At 37.9% G+C, this 22,302-nt stretch overlaps 1 protein-coding gene across 5 annotated transcripts in view; it reads right to left on the minus strand.

Annotated features, from left to right (window-relative positions):
* LOC127643396 (nuclear factor 1 X-type-like) overlaps positions 1-22,302 on the minus strand; it is a 138,094-nt gene that overhangs the window by 114,385 nt on the left and 1,407 nt on the right. For 4 of the 5 annotated variants that reach the window (XM_052126086.1, XM_052126091.1, XM_052126089.1 and 1 more), the window contains exon 2: positions 15,867-15,950. In XM_052126086.1, coding sequence (XP_051982046.1) covers positions 15,867-15,950 — 84 coding nt within the window. Of the gene's footprint in view, positions 1-11,011; positions 11,129-15,866; positions 15,951-22,302 lie in introns of those variants that run through there. The other variant, XM_052126087.1, reaches the window with a different exon arrangement.

The raw sequence follows: 22,302 nt of genomic DNA on the forward strand, positions 1-22,302 counted from the left end.
AAACCAGTATAGAATAGAACATAATAGAATAGAATAGAAGCACAATACAGCAGAATACAATTGAACAGAAAAAAATTGAATAAAATTAAACAAAAACTAATAGAACAGAGAAGAACAGAAAAAACAGCATAACATAGATCAGAACAGAAACTGAAATTGAACAAATCAGAATAAAAAAACAAACCAGAACGAAACAGAACAGAATAGAACAAAGCACAATAGTGCAGAATACAAAACAACAGAAGAAAAAGGCATAGAACGGCATAAATATAATAGAATAGAATTGAATAGAATAAGACAGAAAGAACAAAATAAACCAAATAGAAAATAAAATAGAACAGAACAGAGAAGAATACAACAGAATATGGTAAAACAGAAGAAAATAGAATAGAATAGAATAGAATAGAATAGAATAGAATAAGACAGAAAGAACTAAATTAATCTGAACAGCAAAGAAATGAAAATAGAATACAACAGAATATGGAAAAACAGAAGAAAATAGAATAGAACAGAATAGAATAAGACAGAAAGAACTAAATTAATCTGAATAGAACAGAATAGGGAAAAACTGAAGAAAATAGAATAGAATAGAACAGAATAGAATAAGACAGAAAGAACTAAATTAATCTGAACAGAAAAGAAAATAGAATAGAATAGAATAGAATAGAACAGAGAAGAATACAACAGGATATGGAAAAACAGAAGAAAATAGAACAAAATAGAATAGATTAGAATAGAATAGAATAAGACAGAAAGAACTAAATTAATCTGAACAGCAAAGAAATGGAAATAGAATAGAACAGAATATGGAAAAACAGAAGAAAATAGAATAGAACAGAATAGAACAGAATAGAATAAGACAGAAAGAACTAAATTAATCTGAATAGAACAGAATATGGAAAAACAGAAGAAAATAGAATAGAATAGAACAGAATAGAATAAGACAGAAAGAACAAAATTAATCTGAACAGAAAACAGAATAGAATAGAACAGAGAAGAATACAACAGAATAGGGAAAAACAGAAGAAAATAGAACAGAATAGAATAGATTAGAATAGAATAAGACAGAAAGAAAAAACTAATCTGAACAGAAAAGAAAATAGAATAGAACAAGTAGAAAGAACAAAATGAATCTTGAACAAAATAGAAAATAGAACAAAACAGAGCAAAATACAACAGAACAGAGAACAGAATAAAACAGAATAGAATAGAAGACAAAAACTAATCAGAATACAAAAAAACACAACAATACAAAACATAAGCTTTGATTTAGAAATAGAGCTCTACAGAACTGAACAGAGAAGAACAGAATAAAACAGCATAAAACAGAATAGAATACAATAGAATATATATTGTCTTTATTTTTTCTATGGACAAGAGCCAAACAAGAAGACTCCAGGCATGACCTGTTCACCCAAATTGTCAGTTATATATAAATGAGCAAATACAGAGGAGACAGGTTCACGAGTGCGTCACCTCTGTGAAAGACGCCATTGTTGCACATTTGCGCTAAGTGAAGTGATTATGAGAACATATTGAGCAACGTGTGTTTGGTATTTTGCACAAAAGCAGCTCCACAACAGCATCTTTGCTTTGCTAAATGTTCACAATTGAAAAAGCAAAGTGCAGCATTTACTTCATGTGTTAAGTGCCAAATACACCCATACAATAATATGAAATGATGATGAATCAAATCTCTTATGCTGATTTAGGATTTGCTCTGAGATTTGTGGTTGTTTTCACAAGACATTACTGGCACAAGGAGATATTTTTCATTTACTGAAATAATAAATTCTAATTTTATTGGGTTACACAATTAGTTTAGCTTACAACTGTTGACTGTCTGTACTCTATTCATTCAAGCCTTGTCCTCTTGTGTTCACCAAACTAATGTAATTAGTTAAAGCTGCACTATGTAAGATTTTTGGGTTAAAAATAAACAAAAGTCCATTCTTGAGTACATAAAAAATCAGTGTTCAAAAACCCTGTCGTTGCCGTAACCCGATTCACTGCTGCAAGCCTGCAAGAATGATTTATATTGTGAGCTGTTGGGTGGAAATTGGTGCGGAATTTCAGGGTTTCGTCATTCGTCTATGCTTGTTGATGTCATATCCGTAACTGGTACACCAGTTGCCAAAATGCACAAATCGTTGTATCACTGTCCACTGCCCTTTTAGCAACAGTTGGCAATTTTAAAATACATATTAAAACCACTATGTATACAAGCTTATACGAGGTATTTCACCATGATACACCGATCAGCCACAACATTAAAACCACCTGCCTAATATTGTGTAGGTCCCCATTGTGCCGCCAAAACAGCATCAACCCGCATCTCAGAACAGCATTCAGATATACTATTCTTCTCAGCACAATTGTACAGAGTGGTTATCTGAGTTACTGTAGACCAGACTGGCCATTCTCCATTGACCTCTCTCATCAACAAGGTGTTTCCGTCCACAGAACTGCCGCTCACTGGATGTTTTTTGTTTTTGGCATCATTCAGAGTAAATTCTAGAGACTGTTGTGTGTGAAAATCCCAGAAATACTCAAACCAGCCCGTCTGACACCAACAATCATCCATGTCATTATCTAATCAGCCAATCATATGGCTGCAGTGCATAAAATCATGCATATATAGGTCAGGAGCTTCAGTTAATGTTCAACCATCAGAATGGGGAACAATGTGATCTCAGTTATTTGTACTGTGGCATGATTGTTGGTGCCAGACGAGCTGGTTTGAGTATTTCTGGGATTTTCACACACAACAGTCTCTAGAATTTACTCTGAATGATGCCAAAAACAAAAAACATCCAGTGAGGGGCAGTTCTGTGTACGGAAACACCCTTCTTGATGAGAGGTCAATGGAGAATGGCCAGACTGGTTTGAACTGACAAAGTCTGCAGTAACTCAGATAACCACTCTGTACAATCATGGTGAGAAGAATAGTATATCTGAATGCTACTCTGAGATGCAGGTTGGTGCAGTTTTGGCGGCACGAGGGGGACCTACACACTATTAGGCAGGTGGTTTTAATGTTGTGGCTGATCGGTGTATATACTCGTCTCAAGTTATTTATAATCCACAGATTTCATAGCACAGTACTAAACATATTCTTGTTTAGCATGTAACCATCTCTCTATTATAACTTTACTGCCAAATAATTATTTAGGAATTATTAGAATTATGTTGCATATTTCTGCATATTATTTACATTTTTATAAAGTAACTTTCAACCACAGATGTCGATCAAGAGCCCAAACGTTAGTACTGTAGCTATAACTCTTGTAATAATTTGCCATATTTTTAGTGTTCAAATCTATTTCCAGCAATTGCTTATATATACACACATGGTATCTCTACCCTCAAAACATGCTTATTTAAAAATGTGGATAATGCAAGTTTATGTCCATTTGCCTATATGTGACTCCATAGCTTTTGAGCTTTGCATAAAGGCATCAACAGCACAATTGTTATAAATCTGCTCAGCATGTGGTTGATGCACCTTATCGTTGCTGTAGCTGATGGTTCCTCTTTGCATATAACTTAACAATAACATGCTTACTGACACTTTTGTTCATTATTTAACCTAAGGTTTCATCATAGCACTTCCTTAGCTGCAAGATAAAACACAGCACATGTATTTTATTCTAGGACACTTTGGTAAGACAGTGTCTGCCAGGAACATAAATATGAATATACAGTAAATGTAAGTCTGCGTGGCCTTCCTTTCCTATGTTTTGCAGTAACCGCACCAAACAGTTATACCAGCAGTACTGCCAGCTGCAGCAGTTAACTTGCGAGGGTTATGCTGGGTTGCGAGGGAGGGGCACTGTTGCACCTTTACAAAATGAACGATGGCTTGTGGTGTCTGAGATCTGAGGCCTGAAGAAACTGAAGCTATTAAAGGGATATTAAATACAAGTTAAGCTCAACTGACAGCATTTGTGGCATAATGTTGATCGCCACAAAAAAAAATAATATTTAGCGAAAATTGAGTCACTTTTGATGGAAGTGAATGGGGCCAATGTTTGGAGTGTTTAAAGGCAAACATCACATATTAATTCTTCAGTTAAAAATCATGTATGTTGAGCTGTTCAGTTGTTTAAATTGTCAATTTTACAATCGTTTTAGCGTTTAGGGTTTGTTGACATTACATTGTCATGGCAAGGAAGTTGTAAAACTGGCAATAACTTTGCATAGAAACGGTTAGTAAGTGGCTTTACAACACTAAAATAATGTGAACACGCGTAGTGTTTGCGTCCTGTGGCTATACCTTTAAAATAATGAGTATTTTAACGTTTAATGATTGGTCCCATTCACTTCCATTGTAAGTAGCACATTGTAGCCCAGATGTTTTTATCCCAGAGAGACAAGTCTGAATAAATTTGTTGGAAATGGAAATTTTTCTACAAATGCTGTCGAGTGAGTTTAACCTATATTGAACCATTATATTCCTTTAACAGTTGCACTATCCCCTCATTGGCTCTGCTCAAGTGTCAAACACCTATCACAGGGTAATTTGTGGTCTTGTTGATGTTCAGGGCTTAAGTGGAAGCTCTGGTTCTCAATGTGAAAATTCTTGATTTCTGCTGATTTGTTGAGATTGCTTCACCAGTAAATGAGATGATTTATTTGTTACTTTGTAATGACGAACACGCTCAGGTGAACAGTAATCACAGGTTGAGGCGAAGGCAGGAGCCTTGGGGCACACCAGTGTTTACAGTCAGCCGTACAGGGTTTTATCGAGTATGACGTTTTATGTAAGCGCTAGACCATATAGAAATGACCTATGATAGAGATCGAATGGTGCGCCCCAAGGCTGCTAGCTTAACCTCAACTGGTTTTCTCCTACATTCGAAAAGTATTATAATCGATTATATTTCCTGTAAACTTTCTCCCAGTTTGGTATGAGTCTTTTCCCACCCCTCCACAGCACAGCCGCTCCTATTTCACCATTTTCCCTCATCTCCTGGGCTGAGCAAGATAACTGGAGCAAAGAGCAGTCAATGCTCTTGTTTGGCGCACTTTCTTTCTGTCTTCCTTATTGGGACAGGAGACGTAGAGTCAACAAAGGTAGAGAGGGAAGGGAAACAGAATTTGTCATTATCATGAATTAGCCCTGTCACATTTAGAAAAGCAGTAGAAGCCAGGCCTGCCAACAGCAGCACATTCAGACAGCACTTTATGCTGTTTCATGGAAGAATAAATGTCTGTTTGGTTAATTTAAATCACTCTAGCAGTGCACAGTCATTGCCCGTTTGAGCTCAGTTAATAAAAGCAAGTGACTGATAAAACACACTGTAAAATCGAATTAGTTAACCTTACTTAAAAAAGCATGTAAACCGATTGCCTTAAAAAACATCTAAGTAAAATATACTTATTTGGCATTAAATGTAGGCCTACTAATTTGGCTCAAGTAAAGTGAACTAGGAATAGTCCACATTACATGAGCCAAATAAGTATATTTACTTGATTTTTTTTAAAGGCAATTGGTTTCCTCACATTTTTTAGTTAAAGTTAACTTCTTACATTTTACACTGCAAAGAGAGAATGATAAATCACAATTTTACATTATAGCTTGTTTACTCAAGAGTCAGCGAATAGTGAGCGTGCGACATCATGACATAGAAAATGCCCCATTTAACCCTTGTGTGTCAATAAAACATTTACTTAGAGGTCCTTAGAGGAAAACAAATGTCTGTCACAAATCTGCCATAATAATATGATATATTAATAGTGTATTCCACTTACAATTAGTTAATTTTTTTAACCAACATCAGCCCTGATCATAACTACCCAATATTAATTCATTTTCAGGATTTTAACCCTTTAAATGCCACTGTTGTTTGTTTACAAAATGCCACTGTTTTACACACACACACACACACACACATTTCTCAATAAATGTAAACAAAATACACTCTGACATCCATACCAACACACACACATAATTTTAGCTACATCATGTATTCAGTTGTCCTGCAGTGCTCTATAATACAGCAACAGAAAATAGGTAAAAAGCTTGTATTTGCTCCATAGGCTAAACATGAGAAATATGGCGTCATCTCATGGAAAATATTAAAAATGTACATTTTGAAGCCAGGGCTACGGAATGAAATCATAATGATGATTTTATGCTTTAATGGGACTGTGATCAAATATTGCCGTTTTAATGGGTTTCAATGGGGACATTTTTGTCCTGAAGGTCCTGAGTGTAACTATTTTGTGTGCACAGTGTATTATAGATGTATTTTAGGAGCTGAGGTTGAAATATTCCCTAAAAATACACACCTTTAGCAAAATGCATGCCGTTGGCATTAACAGCCAAAATGGTTGAAAAAACAATAAAGAAAAAGACAAAAATGTCCAGAAGGTCGCACAAGGGTTAACCCAACATTCTGGCAATTTGAGATAAATGTTATAGCATGCATATATGTATATATGTATGTATGTATGTATGAAATCAACAGGGACGCATCCAAAATGCATATTTTGCTGTCCAACACACTGCACCTTCTGGAAGCTCTTTTTAGTTTATGTAAGACAAAATTGTAGGAATTTTCAAAACGCATTAAAACTTAATGCTAACCACTTGCTGAAATTGCTAAGACTCCCTAAACAACATGTTTGCCCTTTTGCACATTTGGCGACCCATCCTTAACTTCCATTATGCTGGAAGCTTGAGATTCCCACCTGTTCAATCTCGTCCAGAAACCCTTTTATCAACGTTAATAATTCATGAGTTATTGTTTACATTTGTTGCCGCTCCGTATGTGTCCTCGTTCATTTTTAATAATTAACCATAATTAAATAAGAACGACGGCAGAGCAAATGTGCAGACAGAGCGGGAGGCTTTGGGGGATCATGATGAACATTCACGCGGGTGGATTTCATCAGGTGCGCAGATGCACGCCGATTATCCCGTCTCACGTGGGGTGGTCCCGCGTCCTCCTCCCTCTCTCTCTCCATCTTCTCTGAAGGCACATAAAACTTCCCATAAACCGCCAAACCTCACCCAAGTTTTAACTCTAAACGTGGCCGACCGCAAGTCTTACCCAGCCTGCAATCTGAATCGCATCTGAAGCCACAAAAAAACAAAAGATTTAACATATGCACGACGTGGCGCGATTGTAAGAGTCGTTTATCGCTGCAAACAAAACAACAGTCGAACTATTGCCAGCTCGAGTTGAAGGGTTTAAGACGAGACGCAATAAATCAGTAAGATAAAGGTTGGTTTTAACCATAAAGCGGGTATAATCACTGTCATGGCCTGTAATGTTTACATATGAGCTCCACAAAGAGTTGAAGGTGTTGGGCCAGTCGTTTTAACCCTTGTGCGACCTTCTGGACATTTTTGTCTTTTTCATTTTTGTTTTTTCAACCATTTTGGCTGTTAATGCCAACGGCATACATTTTGCCAAAGGTGTGTATTCTTTGGGGAATTTTGATATTTCAACCTCAGCTCCTAAAATACATCTATAATACACTGTGAACATAATATAGTTACACTCGGGACCTTCAGGACAAAAATGTCCCCCATTGAAACCCATTAAAAGTGCAATATTTGATCCCAGCGCCATTAAAGCATAAAATCATGAATTCTGTTGTATTATGATTTCATTCCGGAGCCCTGGCTTCAAAATGTACATTTTTAATATTTTCCACGAGATGACGCCATTTTTCTCATGTTTAGCCTATGGAGCAAATACAAGCTTTTTACCTATTTTCTGTTGCTGTATTATAGAGCACTGCAGGCCATAATAACTGATGCAGCTATAATTGTGTGTGTGTGTGTGTGTGTGTGTGTGTGTGTGTGTGTGTGTGTGTGTGTGTTTTGTGTGTGTGTGTGTGTTTGTGTGTGTGTGTGTGTGTTTAAAACAACAGTGGCATTATGTAAACAAACGGGCATTTAAAGGGTTAAAATCCTGAGAATTAATGAATATTTGGTAGTTATGATCAGGACTGATGGTCAGTGAAAGTGGAAAATAATATTAATATATAATATTTTTATAGCAGTTTTTTTTTTTGGCATGGACATTTTTGTCCTCCAAGGTCCCAAGTGTGTGTTTTTTAAATCTGACATTGCACAGAAAATAATAATGCATCAAAACCAATGTTGTTGCTAATCATTGACATATCCCAGACTGTGACAATCCAAAAAAAAATCCCTGTAGCATTTAATATATGGAATATAATTAATTTGTTGTGTTTTTTTTTAAATAAATAACAACAGTGGCATTATATAAACAAACTGGCATTTAAAGGTTTAAAATCCTAAAAATTAATGAATATTTGGTAGCTATGATGGTTAAAAAAATTAACTAACTGAAAGTGGAAAACAATATTAACATATAATATTATTATGGTCGTTTTTTGGCACAGACATTCTTGTCCTCTAAGGGCCTCTTAGTTACTTATGTGTATTGATGCTAAATATAATATGGTAAACTTATTAGGATACAAATCAACCCCTAGAAACAATATACTTTTCCATGCAACAAACGGATTTACTAGAATAAAGGATAAACTGAAACGTGTCCGTTTTTTTACAATGATATAATCTCTCAGTTTGAATGTATCTGGCTGTGAATTACAGTTTACTCTTCACTCTTAAGTCTACATTTGATCTGTACCAAACGCCCTGTTTTGTATATCGCACCTGCAAAGCAAACATTGAAATATATTTAAACTTAACATGACGGGATGCGGAGGTTCTATTTAAAATTTATTTTTGCCAAAAATAAATTAACTGTTTATGACACACCATAAGAATAATAAAGAATCAAAATAGTTATATGTTTATATAACTGCAGGAGTTAGTCCCTCAAATGGTGAATTAATTAGCAGGACGCGTTGATAGGCCGCTGGGGGCCTCCGGGGGCCTCCGGCTGCAGATGCCATGCTTCAAATTCTAATTAACAAGAAACAATTATTCCCTGCAAAAAAAAAAATAAGATCTGTCAACTATGTAAAATGGAAGAAAAGTAGATATGTTTTAGCTTAGACGCACCAGAATACGTCATCACCGACAGTTTAGTGACCCGGTTGGATGGGTGAAAAAGTGAAAAGGTCAATTTGCAGCCAAGACAAGAAATCCTCTAAAATTAAGAAATAGAAGAAAGGCATAACATTATAAGAGACGAGATAAAATACCAATTCATGAATACAAAATTATAATAATATATATATATATATATATATATATATATATATATATATATAGGTATGTAGACCTATGACATATTCTACTGAAAATTTAATTTTGGCCCAAGTAAGTTTTTTTTTTTTTTTTTTTTTTTTTACTTTCAAATGTCTTCCACAGCAAAACCGGGCCAAACTGTGGGAGGAAGTCTCTCTGAAATGGACGAGGTACCGGCCGCAGCAGCTCGACCATACGCGAGATCGCTTCAGGCAGCATGAAACAAAGGCGCACATGGCAGCATATAAACTACATGTGCAATTTTATTTTGTATTCGGCCTATTTATATATATGTATTTTTAAATAACAATAATAATAATAATACACATATTGCTTCTTTAAAAGTAATATTGCTAGCAGACCACAAAAAAAAAAAAAAAAAAAGGCTTCATGAGTAGGCCGTATGGGACATAGGCTACTTTTAATTAAAAAAGGAACACAGTCTGACATTTGTGGTCATATACAGGTTTACTACCACATTTAACGTGGCTTATTTATATTTTGTAAGTGCCTTATTTTATTACTGTAGCCAACAATTAAAGTGAGTTACACCTGTAGGTTACATAGCTAAAAACAAATATATATATATATATAGCCTATATATATATATATATATATATATATATATATATATATATATATATATATATATATATATATATATATATATATATATATATATATATATATATATTAAATAAATATATATAATAATAATTATTATTATTATTATTATTGCTATTATTATTTTGTCCTAGCCTATGTTTAATGCAATATTTTGAAATCGCATGTCTGAATTTCTAGACTGGTTTGGTTTTAGCGAACAATACTTCTGAATGGCTTGTGACCTTTAATGAAGTCAACGGCCAAGTTGGCATGAAATTCCCATTGCATGTTGCTTTATTTATTTACTTGCAACATGTTTAGAAGCAGCATAGGCCGAAGTTCAATCCGAACAATCTAAAGAATGGAAATAACCTTTAACAGACAGTGTGCGTGTCCTCCACTATCAAAGCTTCAAGTCTATAAAAAACGCTTTGAATGAAAATATGAATCAATATGGTGAACTATAAAGACTCCTAACAGATTTTTCAAATGCACAGCATACACATATAATAGCCTAAATGTCTTGTAAACGGCAAAAACACGTTTGATTTACAGTCTTCACGCTAGAAATAAAATGCAGGTTTCTAAGAATTTAACTGAATAAGATTTACAAGCCAACATTTAGCTTTTTCTACCTCTAATAATATGAAATATCTATATGCATATGTTGAGAAATGACGTTAAAGACATGTCTTTTCTGCTAAACAGATTTTAGAAACTTTGCTCGCTCAGGGCAGGTAGATCAATATAACTCGGTGTCTTTGAATTGATTCATTCAGACGCAAGTTCATGCACGGGCGCAGAAGACACGCCGTCGGGTCATCTTCTCCTAAAACATCACATCTTGGGGAAACAAATGAAATCATTTTTAAAGTTTGACACTGCAACATTGTCACGCAAATACAAAGTTTGAACAGTTTACTATGCCAGACGCGCTCCCTCTCCGGTCCACCCCATGGACTTTGATATAAAATAGATTTGGGAGAAGCGCCATTTTCTCTTCTAACCCATGTGCAATGAAACGCACTATTATGCAACGATAACGCGCGCGAGCGGGGAGCTGGATATAAACGCACGAGCGAAAATAACGTTTTATAAAACGCAATGCAAAAGGTGCAGAAGGAGAAAAAAAGAGCAACCGTTCCATAACGAGGCATCCGGAGACCCAATCACGACAGAACAATTCAATTAAAGACTTTTTACCTGTGTCAAGCAGTACTGGGAGTACATCGTTATCTCAGAAGTCGGAAAACATTCGCGTTTTGAGGTTGAGTGGAAGTTCGCCGCGCTGATGCATTGCAATTGCTCGCCGTCCCCCTCGCGCCCACTCCACGCTGCTCGCGCCGATAACCCCGCCTCGAAGGCAGAAAGTGAAAGCTCAAACTTGAGGAAGAAAACTTTTTTTTCCTTCTTGATTTGACCCGTTTTTAGTCTCGCAAAAATACAGCATGTTATTTATGTGATGATGGGAAGGGTAAAGATACGTACACTGATTTGTATATAAAGATTGCATTATTGAATTATTTTTATTTTTGTTTTTTAAATCCTTTTAAAGGAGGTACAGCTCGTTTGGAAACAGTCAAAGCAATCATAATGGCATAACCGTGCAACCCAGTTTGCAAAGCATGCAACGCTTTTGTATAATGCACAGTACTTGTTACAGTTAGCCGATTTAGACCAATGCATAGGCCTATTTTAAACTTTAAAAGGGCAAGAATATAAGAGGCACCTCTGAAAATTAATTTAATGCTATTTTTCGACACATTCATCCACATAATACGTTTCAAGTTTTTTATGTTTCTAAAATATTGATTTAATTTCAATTTTACAGATTGTAGAAATCATAAAAAGAACATGGAAAAGTACATTTGCCTTGAGGTCAGCTGCCAGGATACAAAAAACGTTTTTAGGGTCAATAATATCAGTATCAGCTAGTGCATTTAGAATAAAAATAGTTTAAGTTTTCATACAATTTCTACAATTTTGTATAGGCCTATGACTCTTTTTTTGTAGGTCTCTCAGTTGCTGTCATTAAATTGTAGCAATAATTTAATCATGAGCATAGGTAATAGAAGGTGAGTCACCTCTCTCCCTCTCTCTTTTGCTATGACTCATCTATAGGCCCCATTAGTGTATCACAGTATTGCATGGTGGTCTCCTAAATCCACATCTGTTTTGTGGCAAACCACAGAGCCCAGGCTGCCTTGCGGCATGCTCAACTATGCTTATCTTGCACCTTCTCCAGCCGTGAAACTCTGCTGTGCCTCTGCTGTCAACTTTAAGAGGCAGATTAGCCTGCTCTTTTATTAGGACTGGTTTCTTATAGACAGAAAGCCCGGACCACAAAGGAGTGTTACCAATTATGGTACAACTTAATCCAGAACTGGCTTAATCCAGCTTGAGGTTTAATCAGCATCTGGGAAAATAATCAGTGGATTTGATCAGTCAAACCTCACTGCAGCAATTATAATTGTACAGTTTAAGAAAATAGATTTGTCCCGTATGTTGATTTTTGTCACATATACAGATTATGAAGGGAAATATTTGTCCATAACTAACAAGAAACTTTAAGACGGATCTATTCAGTGTAATAATAAACTGAACAAAGTTGATGTGATCTGACCGGTTTGAGAGACTTTTAATCATGATTGGTTTTATAATTACTTTCAGTTTGCAAAATAGATTGGTGGTGCCCTAATGGCTAAGATTCAACCAAAATGGGTAGAAACAAGGAGTTGAATTTTCAAGATCCTACTTTATTACTATCGTGGAGGTGTTCCTGTAGCTCAACCGATCAGAGCACTACCAATGCCAAGGTCATAGGTTTGATTTCCAGGAAAAAAAATAGCTTTGTATAAAAGTGTCTGCCAAATACATCAATGTAGAACAGGTCCTTTTGTACAGTATGTTGCTTGGGATGAAACGCATCTGCACAATAGCTAATAGAACAACATGCCTAGTTCCCTTTCGAGACGGTCACTTCGACGCTGTGTCAGTACCTGACGCTATGGGAACTCCTTCCACGAGTGACGATCTCTGAAGCCCTTTAAAATCAATCTATTGGCAGATGGTGACTGACACTCCATCTGTTATGTGCGCACCATCACGGTCATATAATCCGGAGCGCAGCATTATTTCTTCAAAGTTTTTCTCTTTAGGGTTGCGATAACAACTTTCATGCTCTGGATGCCTGAATCTTTGTAATTAAATCTGCACACCTTATCTCCCAGCCTGTGCTCCATCAAACAGCGCATCACTCTTGCATTTGAAATGCTACTGATATTGTGATTTCTGTTGTGTGTTTTATTGAGTGTGAAGCATATAAAGAGCCATTTGCTTACCAACATCTTTTTTAAGATAGCGCTTCACAAATGTTTTCCACCTTGTGAGCATTATTTTCCTCTGTCTGAGCCCAGGTGGAAGCAGCACTCGGTAAGACTGATTGGGTTCATTTTGAATGCATGAAACTCTAGACTCTTCGCTCGTGGCTCGCCTTCTTTTTGAAAGACGATGCCAGTCCACCTCCCTTCCACCAAACTCCCTCTGCGGATCATGAGAGACTGCATGAGGGAGGCATGCGATGTCAGGATTAGTGAGCATGGAGAGTTTGAGAAGGACTGGCAGTTGTGATGAAGATGGAGACTCAGTATATCAGCAATGACAGTATATAACTCACACCTTTTGAAGGTGAGGCCTGGTCTCACTCATCCAAGTTTGTTGGGATTTCCCCCTGTGAGGAGGAAGTCCACACTAAAATCTCTTACCCTGAGCTGACACAGGTTTTCTCTCAGGCTGTCGAGAAGCTCCAGCTTGAGTGACCCACTTGCCGTTTTTCCCAGAGCTGCACGACCATCTGGTCTAAACATGCCAATTGCCCTACTCTGCACAAACGTACATTTGTGGTGCAGCACCCTTCACACCCCTCTACCGCACCATGCAAAAGGGTTATACTGAAATCTGCCAAGTTGATGTGGCAGATGCATCCCATTTATGCCCCTCTTCTGCACTGGGATGGAAAACCCGACTGGTGCATCAGTCCAAGCCATGTCGGCTCATGTCTTTGCTCGTTGGCAAGGCCTACCAGACTGACCTGCTCAAGGACATGGACGAGAATGGGTAAAAAAAGGCTTTAACAATCATTATTTTCTGGTTGCCACAAAGGACAGCCCATTCTGGACTTAAAACGCTTGAACAGGCCACTCGCGAAATCTCTGTTGAAGACGGTTACTCAGAGACAGATGTTGTATCATATCCGTTCTCTGTACTGTTTTGTCGGTCGATCTAACACAGGGACCTGTTGCTTGCACGTGGAGCGTCTGGGGCCTCTATGTCAATTGGGCTCCCAGTCGGCAGGTTTCCTTGTTGGGGATGGAAATTGACTCTGTGACCAAGGTGGCATGACCAACGAAGGCACTCTGTTCTTTAATGCATGACTAGCTTCAAGCTATGGAGAGCTTTGCCACTAAAACAGTTTCAGTGGGCCCTGGGATTGATGGTCACAGCAGTGGGATTGTTGTATATGAGGCAACATCAGTGCTGGGAATCCCTGTGTGCCAGTTGTCCAGCCCTCGGCACCTAAACAGGAGTGTGAGAGGCGTGTCACATAAATCGCCTGGAACTGCTTGCAGTCTTACTAGCACTGAGAGCATTTTGGTCAGTCATGCAGCTCTTTACTTGCTGATCCGGACAAACATTACTGCAGTGGTAGCGTACATAAATTGTCAGGGGGGAGTACGGTCACGTCTAATGTTGAGTTTGTTGCACCGACTTCTGCTCTGGAATGAGAAGCATGTCCTGTCGATATGTGGTGTGCACGACCCTGGCCACCTGAACTGTGGTGCAGATTGGCTCTCCCATCAGGGAATCAGCCAGGGAGAGTGTAGACTTCCCCCTTAGATGGTTTCCATATACGGTTCCCACAGTGTCAGCTAATGACGCAGCGTCAAGTGACCGACTAGACAGAGAGAGACACGACTTGACGTTGCATAGGCTAGCCGCACAAACCAAAGAATCCATATAAAAGGCACTGTGCCTCGATTTATATGACCGTGATGGCGTGTGCATCAGAGGTCAAGCGCCAATTACCAATAGATTGAAATGATTTTAAAGGGCTTCAGAGACCATCACTCCTAAAAATTAGTTCCCATAGCGCCAGCTATTCAGGGAACCAATGTTACAGTCGTAACGGGGATGATTTTGCATTGTTATACGCGTTAAATGAAAGAGAGAATGCTGAGCTTGGGCGTGAAGAGCGAGGTCAGAGAAAGGGCACAAAGGTTGGCATTAACACACTGGAAGGCACAAATCCAAAACACAGATCTCCTAAAGGCTGTTTTCTATCACATTTATAGCAGTTAATCTACAAAATAGTATGAGGTGAATGAAAAACAATTCTACTTCAAGCACACACATATATATGCACACAAATACATGCACGCACATGCACACACACCCAGTTCTTTGTTAAGCAGACCAATGGTTGGGTTGTGGTTACAGCAGCTAGGGCTTCCATAAAACACACATAAGAGAACCATATGCAAGTGATACAGTTCAGTGTGTGTGGTTTCAACCCAATGCAAACACTCACGCATACACTCGCATTTTACTGTTTATATTTTATGTAGATAATTCCTGCAGCTGCTTCCCACATAAAGTCTGCATTCCTCTCAAAAATTACCACCATATGAACATTTAGATACAGCATATGAGATTATAAACAGGCTTTTATATTTATGATGCAATCCTACATGCTGTTCCCTTGTGAAAGGTTGGGCTTTTTACTGATGCAACACAGGCTATGAAACCTGGAAAAATTAATGAATTGGATTAGTAATGATGTACAGTATATGCTCAGAGTTTGATAGTTTGATCATTTGATTACAACTCATCTTATCAGAATCTGAAATCCAACTCAGTCTGGCCTGGCAGCACATTGATGTCATAATTAATGAGAAAGAAATGAAAGTACAGTTCCTCATATTATAATATGTCCATTTATAGAATTAAAGAAGCAAATCAAATTAAACATTAAAGCTAGGAAGATGAAAATTGCTCATACCCTGTAGGATTCAGGCACTAGGAAACACTCGGAGATGCCTGGGGCTCGGTGGGGACCTTCATGCAGCAGATACGACTCCGTGGCCTGTTATCCAACACAATAGATGATAGAACAAATTTAGTAGTAAACTAGTTAACATACAACCCTAACGTTTCTTACAAATGGCTGTATAACTTGAATGCAAAAAAAGCCTAGAGTATCTTTTTTTTGACAAAAATAAATATGAAATTGAATAGCCTTAAAGAAATGTTCTGGGTTCAATTCAAGAGAAGTATTAACTCATCTCTTGTTTATTAAACAAACAAACAAACCCCCCCCAAAAAAAGCAAAAATCATGGTTACGGCGAGGCAATCAAAATGAAGGTGAATGGGGCCAGTCCATAAATGCTACAATCCACACCTTATACATGCTAACATGATTTGAGGTCAATTTAACATCCTATTAAAGAATGTTACGAGTTCAATACAAGTTAACCTCAATAGACAGCATTTGTGGCGTAATGTTTATTACCACGTCACGTATTCGTCACTGATTGGTAAAAATGAATAAACAAATAAATAAATAACAAATCTTGGTTACAGTAGGGCATTTACAATTGAAGTCAATGGGGCCGGTCCATTTATATTACAATTTAATCAAATGGTTTCCAAATAATTTTGGACAGAAAGAAAGAAAGAAAAACTAAAACAATTGTATTTAAATAAAGGAACCACATCAGGTAATCAGTGAGCCAACCAGGACCTCATTCGACAACTATCTACCATCTACATACACTAATAATGTTCAAATATGCACAGTAAACTTTAACCACAAATACACGTTTGTGTGCATAAATACATATCAACATCTATGCATACACACTCACGCACACACACAGTTAGCTCATAATAAGTCCCAGGCATTGGCACTAGGCTCAGGCAGTGGTGAATAACAAAGCCTATTCATATCCACCCAATGAAACGTAAGCTTTCCCAATTTTCCCTCAGTTTTATAGGGGCCTTTTCTACAGCGTGCTAAAATCTCATTCAAGCACTGTACAATTGCTGATCCCCTTTATTAGTACATAAACATGCATTTTCATAATTAAAGAGAACAATTAAAAAACACGATACTCCTAGACGAGTTCACGGCTCTCGATGTTCTGCGAACTGAGAGCTGAAGTGTATAAGCCCCATTCTGGATGAGGAGGTGGGAATGGGATTTATATTCTCCTTGGATCAGGTAAACACATTTTATAAGGCAGCGTATCTCAGTAAGCAGATGAGCAGTTAGACTGAAGTATTTTCAAAGCTTTCGAGTTCTGCTTAAAACAAATCTGCCTGTTGACCCCAAAGACTATCAAAGAGTTCCAGCCGTGATGCAATTGGCACATTTGTCTTTATAATCAAAAACACTTCTACAAGCATCAAAATAAATGATTTAAGTTCTGAATGATCCCTGTTTTAGGTTTACTTTTGTTTAGTTTCAGGGTATGGATGATTACCTTGATGAATTCAGTTAGTCAGATTCTACTGTTTCAAGCAGAACTCATCGCGCTAAAGCGGATCAGAAAAGGAAAAACGTTCCAATAACTAATTCGGTTTTACTTTCTTTTATTTACATCCTCATTATATTCCCAACATAAACTAATAAATGAAGCTCGTCAACTCGGGCGAGGTCAGACCACGTCAACCAGCTGAGCAAACTCAACGGCCATGTTTGGCACTGTTGAGATCATCCGCTCATATGTCCCGTCCACAGATGGAGAACAAAAGCCTACGTTTGCACCTGGAGGAACTCTATGAATCTCACTATTATCCTTATTTTGAGAGGAGGAACATTCAGCCCCATCTTCTCCTCCAAAAAGCTCCCATTTTTCTGCAGCAAGCTATTAATTATATATGGGCTGTATGCATACGGAGCATATGCAGGGTCCATATGGCCAGCCCTCAGCCAGAATCTCAAGCCTCTTCTTAATTAACATTTTAGAGGCGAAGTGCACACAGAAAAGAGGGACATTTCAAAGCGGCTCTGGGAGCCGCTGACCTAATTGGAGTCAATGGAGATGTATGTAAATGTGTTAATTACGACAAGTTTCCTCGCTCTCACTGATAAATAGCGCTCTTTGTTTAAAATGTTTAATTGGTGGGAATAGCTGCATCAAATGAGGGGGTTCTTCCCATACGTCCTTATGGGAGTGCGAGGGAGAGAGAGACAGAGAGAGAGAGAGAGAGAGAGAGAGAGAGAAAGGTGAATATGGGTTGAAGCATATGGCAATACGTTTGTGGTTTAGGGGAATGCCTAAATAGTGGAATTCCTGCAAATCTGTGGCAAACCGAATTGCAAGAATACATTTTAAACACACCCTGATTGCCACTGATAAACAAACAAGTAGTCCCGCCCAAACTCACGGCAATTGTTTGAGGTGCCAGATACCACAGAACACCTTCAGGGGTCTTGTACTTGAGGGGCGGCTGTGGCTCAGGTGGTAGAGTGGGTTGTCCACTCTTCGCAGGGTTGGCGGTTCGATTCCCAGCCCACACGAGTGCACATGCCGAAGTGTTATTGGGCAAGACACTGAACCCCACGTTGCTCCCCATGGCAGGTTAGTGCCTTGCATGGCAGCTTTGGTGTGATTGTGTGTGTGAGAATGGGTGAAAGGTTAAAAAAGACGCTATATAAGTGCAGACCATTTACCATTTGTAGAGTCCATGCCTCGACTGGCGGCAAGCGGAGGACCAACAGCATATTAGGCAGGTGGTCATAATGTTTTGGCTCATCAGTGTACATCAATAACCTGTAATACGCTTCCTGTCTCGTACTTTTCTGTTAAACTCATGTTAAGGTTTAGGTTTGGCGTTAAACTTAGAAAAAATTGTAAAATTGTTATTTGTTAGCGTGTTCACTTTACTCTATGGGAGTAACAACGTATGTTGTTGTATGAGCCAACTCGTAAGATTTTTATGATTTCGCCATCTCGTACTCTTATGACAATTTGTCACCAGACCCTGGTTGAAAGAGCCCACCTTTAAGTATCTATAAAGTTCTTGTTTCAAGATATGGAAACTATTCTAAAGTCTGATCACTCGAAAGTATGGTAAAATATGGTAAATTGTCTGCACTTGTATAGCACCTTTTTAAGGTTACCGGTATTCAAAGCGCTTTACACTGTGACTCATTCACCCATTCACACACACATTCATACACCAATGGCGGCACAGCTGCTATGTAAGGTGCTAGCCTGCCATTGGGAGCAACTTGAGGTTCAGTGTCATGTAGGTCGGTATTCGAACCACCAACCCTGCGATTAGTGGCCGACCCGCTCTTCCAACTGAGCCACAGCCGCCCCTAATCACAGCAATTCAATTATTTATTCACTCAAACAGGATCTATATGGGATGGCATTCTTACATACACTACCGGTCAAAAGTTTTGAAACACTTGACTGAAATGTTTCTCATAATCTCACAGTCCTCCACACATTCACAAAACAGCTGGCCTGAGAACAATCAGCACAGGTCGCACTGATTTTTCCTTTTTCCCTCCATTTTCTTTGTCTTTTTGTCCAAACGACACAGCAATTACTATTAGCACCATTGTTTTTTTTATCATCATGATTTTCTAACTGGCAATACTAAGCCAAATCAGCCAAATCACCTGTCCTCTATGGCAACTGCATCAAAGAAAGAGAGTGAAAAATGGGGAATTTAGAAGGAATGAGAGAACGATTGCTATATAAAAGGATGAAGCGTCCTTTCTCTGAGTGTCTGCCAGTAGCACCTCAGGGAGAACTGTTGGAAAAATGTGATTTTTCACACCAGCATCTCAGAGGCAATAGCAGAAGGGAGAGAGATTGAGATAGATTGATAGAATCTGGAATTAATGAGAGGCTGCTAATGACTGAAGCTCCGTTTGGGGTTTTGACATGAGTTTTCGGACTGTTGCCAAAACCAGTTTTCACCCAACACCTCTGATCTCCACTTTCATGGCTTGTTTTCTGTGTTACGTGCAAGTAAGAACCTCTGAACTGCATGCAAGTTCTCCAGGTGCAACTATATATGCACTTATTCACTATATGAGTTTGCGTTTGTTTGCACATGCATACGCATGAGCATTGTGCAGGTGTGCACCAGTGTTTCAGTGTTAACACTTGTTAATCACTGATTAAAAGTGCAAGTAGGTGGCTTTGCATTATTGCGTCACACATGCCAATGCAGATGCCACAAACACAAAACGTCCTCCCATGAGTAGTGTACACCCAGAAACAAGTTTGTGCAGTAGTCCACCAATCACTGCAGGGCACTGCATCCATGGCAACCCTGGCATTGTGACAACTAGTCAATCTAGAAAAGACGGTTCTGGAATGCACAGCCAGTTCTGCTGAACTGAGCGGGGTCTCCATAACTGAGTCGAATGAGATTTTGAGCTGGTTTGCAAAATGCATTTGCCTGCTAAGTACAGCAACGATAGCTGCATGTGGCTAAGAAAGTTCCCTTCACACAGTCCAGGTTCTTTAGTCTGCCTTGACTGCTTGACCTCGTTCACTGAGGACAGTTTTACATTTCTTTTATTGGGGTAGATCTCACAGGTGCGCTTGGCTTAAGAGCACGTTCATCTCTTTAAAAAGATTTGTCATGATGAAAAAATGCTTGCTGCAGGCAAATGTGGCGTTTCATATTCAGATCCAACAGCATGGCCAGCAAAGGCCTGTCAATCTCACTACTAATGAAGAAGTCTCGCTCTTTACTCGAAGAACAAGACGTCCTATCTAAACACAGATCAAATTGCATGCAGTCCAAATATTTACGCAGACATAATTATTAGATCATATAAATCCTAAACTAATAAAGATCTGGAACTAAAACTGTTCCTCTCAGCACACAGCGCTTACAGTCTGACATCTGACTGTATCAGGTCTGTACGAGTCAACATAGTAGTTTTAAAGAAAAAGATCAAAAGTATTGCCTTTTGTTTTAAAGTATAATTGCTCCATGTGTAATAACACATGTTATAAAGTCTTAATACACATGTTACACATGTATAGCTCAGCCAATTCAGTGAGTTGGTATTAACATATAGGCATTAGGGCAGTTTTTTTTTAAAGAAATATATATATATATATAAAATGATAACCACAAAAAATATTTTTGACTTGCCCCTTGTTAAAAAAAAAAAGAAGCAAAAATCTGGGTTACAGTGAGGCTCTTTCAATGGAAGTCAATGGGGCCAGTGTGTAAACATTAAAACACTCACTGTGTCAAAAGTACAGCAACGCGACATAAACAATATGTGTGTTAACATGGTTTTACATAGTGTGATAAAACTGTCTAAATTTATATCCAGTTTTACAACTTAATTGCCATGATGACGTAACAGCATAAACCCTATAACGACCAAAAAAACAATGATTTAAGCAACATTTCAGCTTGAATAATACACTGTTTTAACAGAATTAATGCAAGCGCTTTTATACAATTATATGATGCACATTTCTGCCTTTAAATCCACCAAAACTTGCCCCATTGACTTCCATTGTAAGTGCCTCACTGTAACCTCGATTTTTGCTTCTTTTAAAGAAAAGGAGGGACGAGTGGAAATAGTTTTTTGTGGTGATCAACATTAAATGCTGTCGATTGAGCTTAAAGGAATAGACTGGGTTCAAAACAAGTTAAGCTCAATCGACAGCATTTGAGGCATAATATTCAATTCCACAAAAATAAAAGAATAATAATAATAACAATTTCAACTAGTCCTTTCTATTCTTTTTAGGTTACAGTGAGGCACTCACAATGGAAGTGAATGGGGGCCAATTTTTGGAGGGTTTAAAGACAGACTTGTCAAGCTTGTACTTTTATAAAATCAATGATATTAATTCTCCTGTTAAAACTCATGTGTTATTTGACTTGTAACGTTGTTTAAATCATCATATTTACAGTCGTTTTAGGGTTTGTTGACATTGCATCGTCATGGCAACAAAGTTGTAAAATTGTCTATAACTTTACAGAGCAAAGGTTAGTATATTTATCACATTAACACGCATGTTGTTAACCTATTGTGGCTCTGAAACAGAGAGTATTTTAACGTGTACTGATTGGCCCCATTGACTTCCATTGTAAGTGCCTTTCTGGACCCCAGTTTTTTTGTTGTTGCTTTTTTTAAAGAAAAGGAGGGACCAGTCGAAATACATTTTTATGGTATTCAATATTATGCCACAAATGCTGTGGATTGTACTGAACCAGGAATATTCCTGTAAGCATCAGCCTATAAAACAACTGTCCCATGGCTCAAGTACACCTGTCCATAGGGTGAATAATATAAAAGAACTCGGGATCAGTCCTATAATTAGGCCTACTTTGCTGCCCCGTTGACGTTTGGCCAAAGCTGCCTGTTGGCCTACATATTAAAGCACCGACGGCCAAATAAAATGATTTTTAAAACATGAATCGATACAGATTC

Source organism: Xyrauchen texanus, chromosome 5 (genome assembly GCF_025860055.1).
Source record: "Xyrauchen texanus isolate HMW12.3.18 chromosome 5, RBS_HiC_50CHRs, whole genome shotgun sequence".
NCBI lineage: Eukaryota > Metazoa > Chordata > Actinopteri > Cypriniformes > Catostomidae > Xyrauchen > Xyrauchen texanus.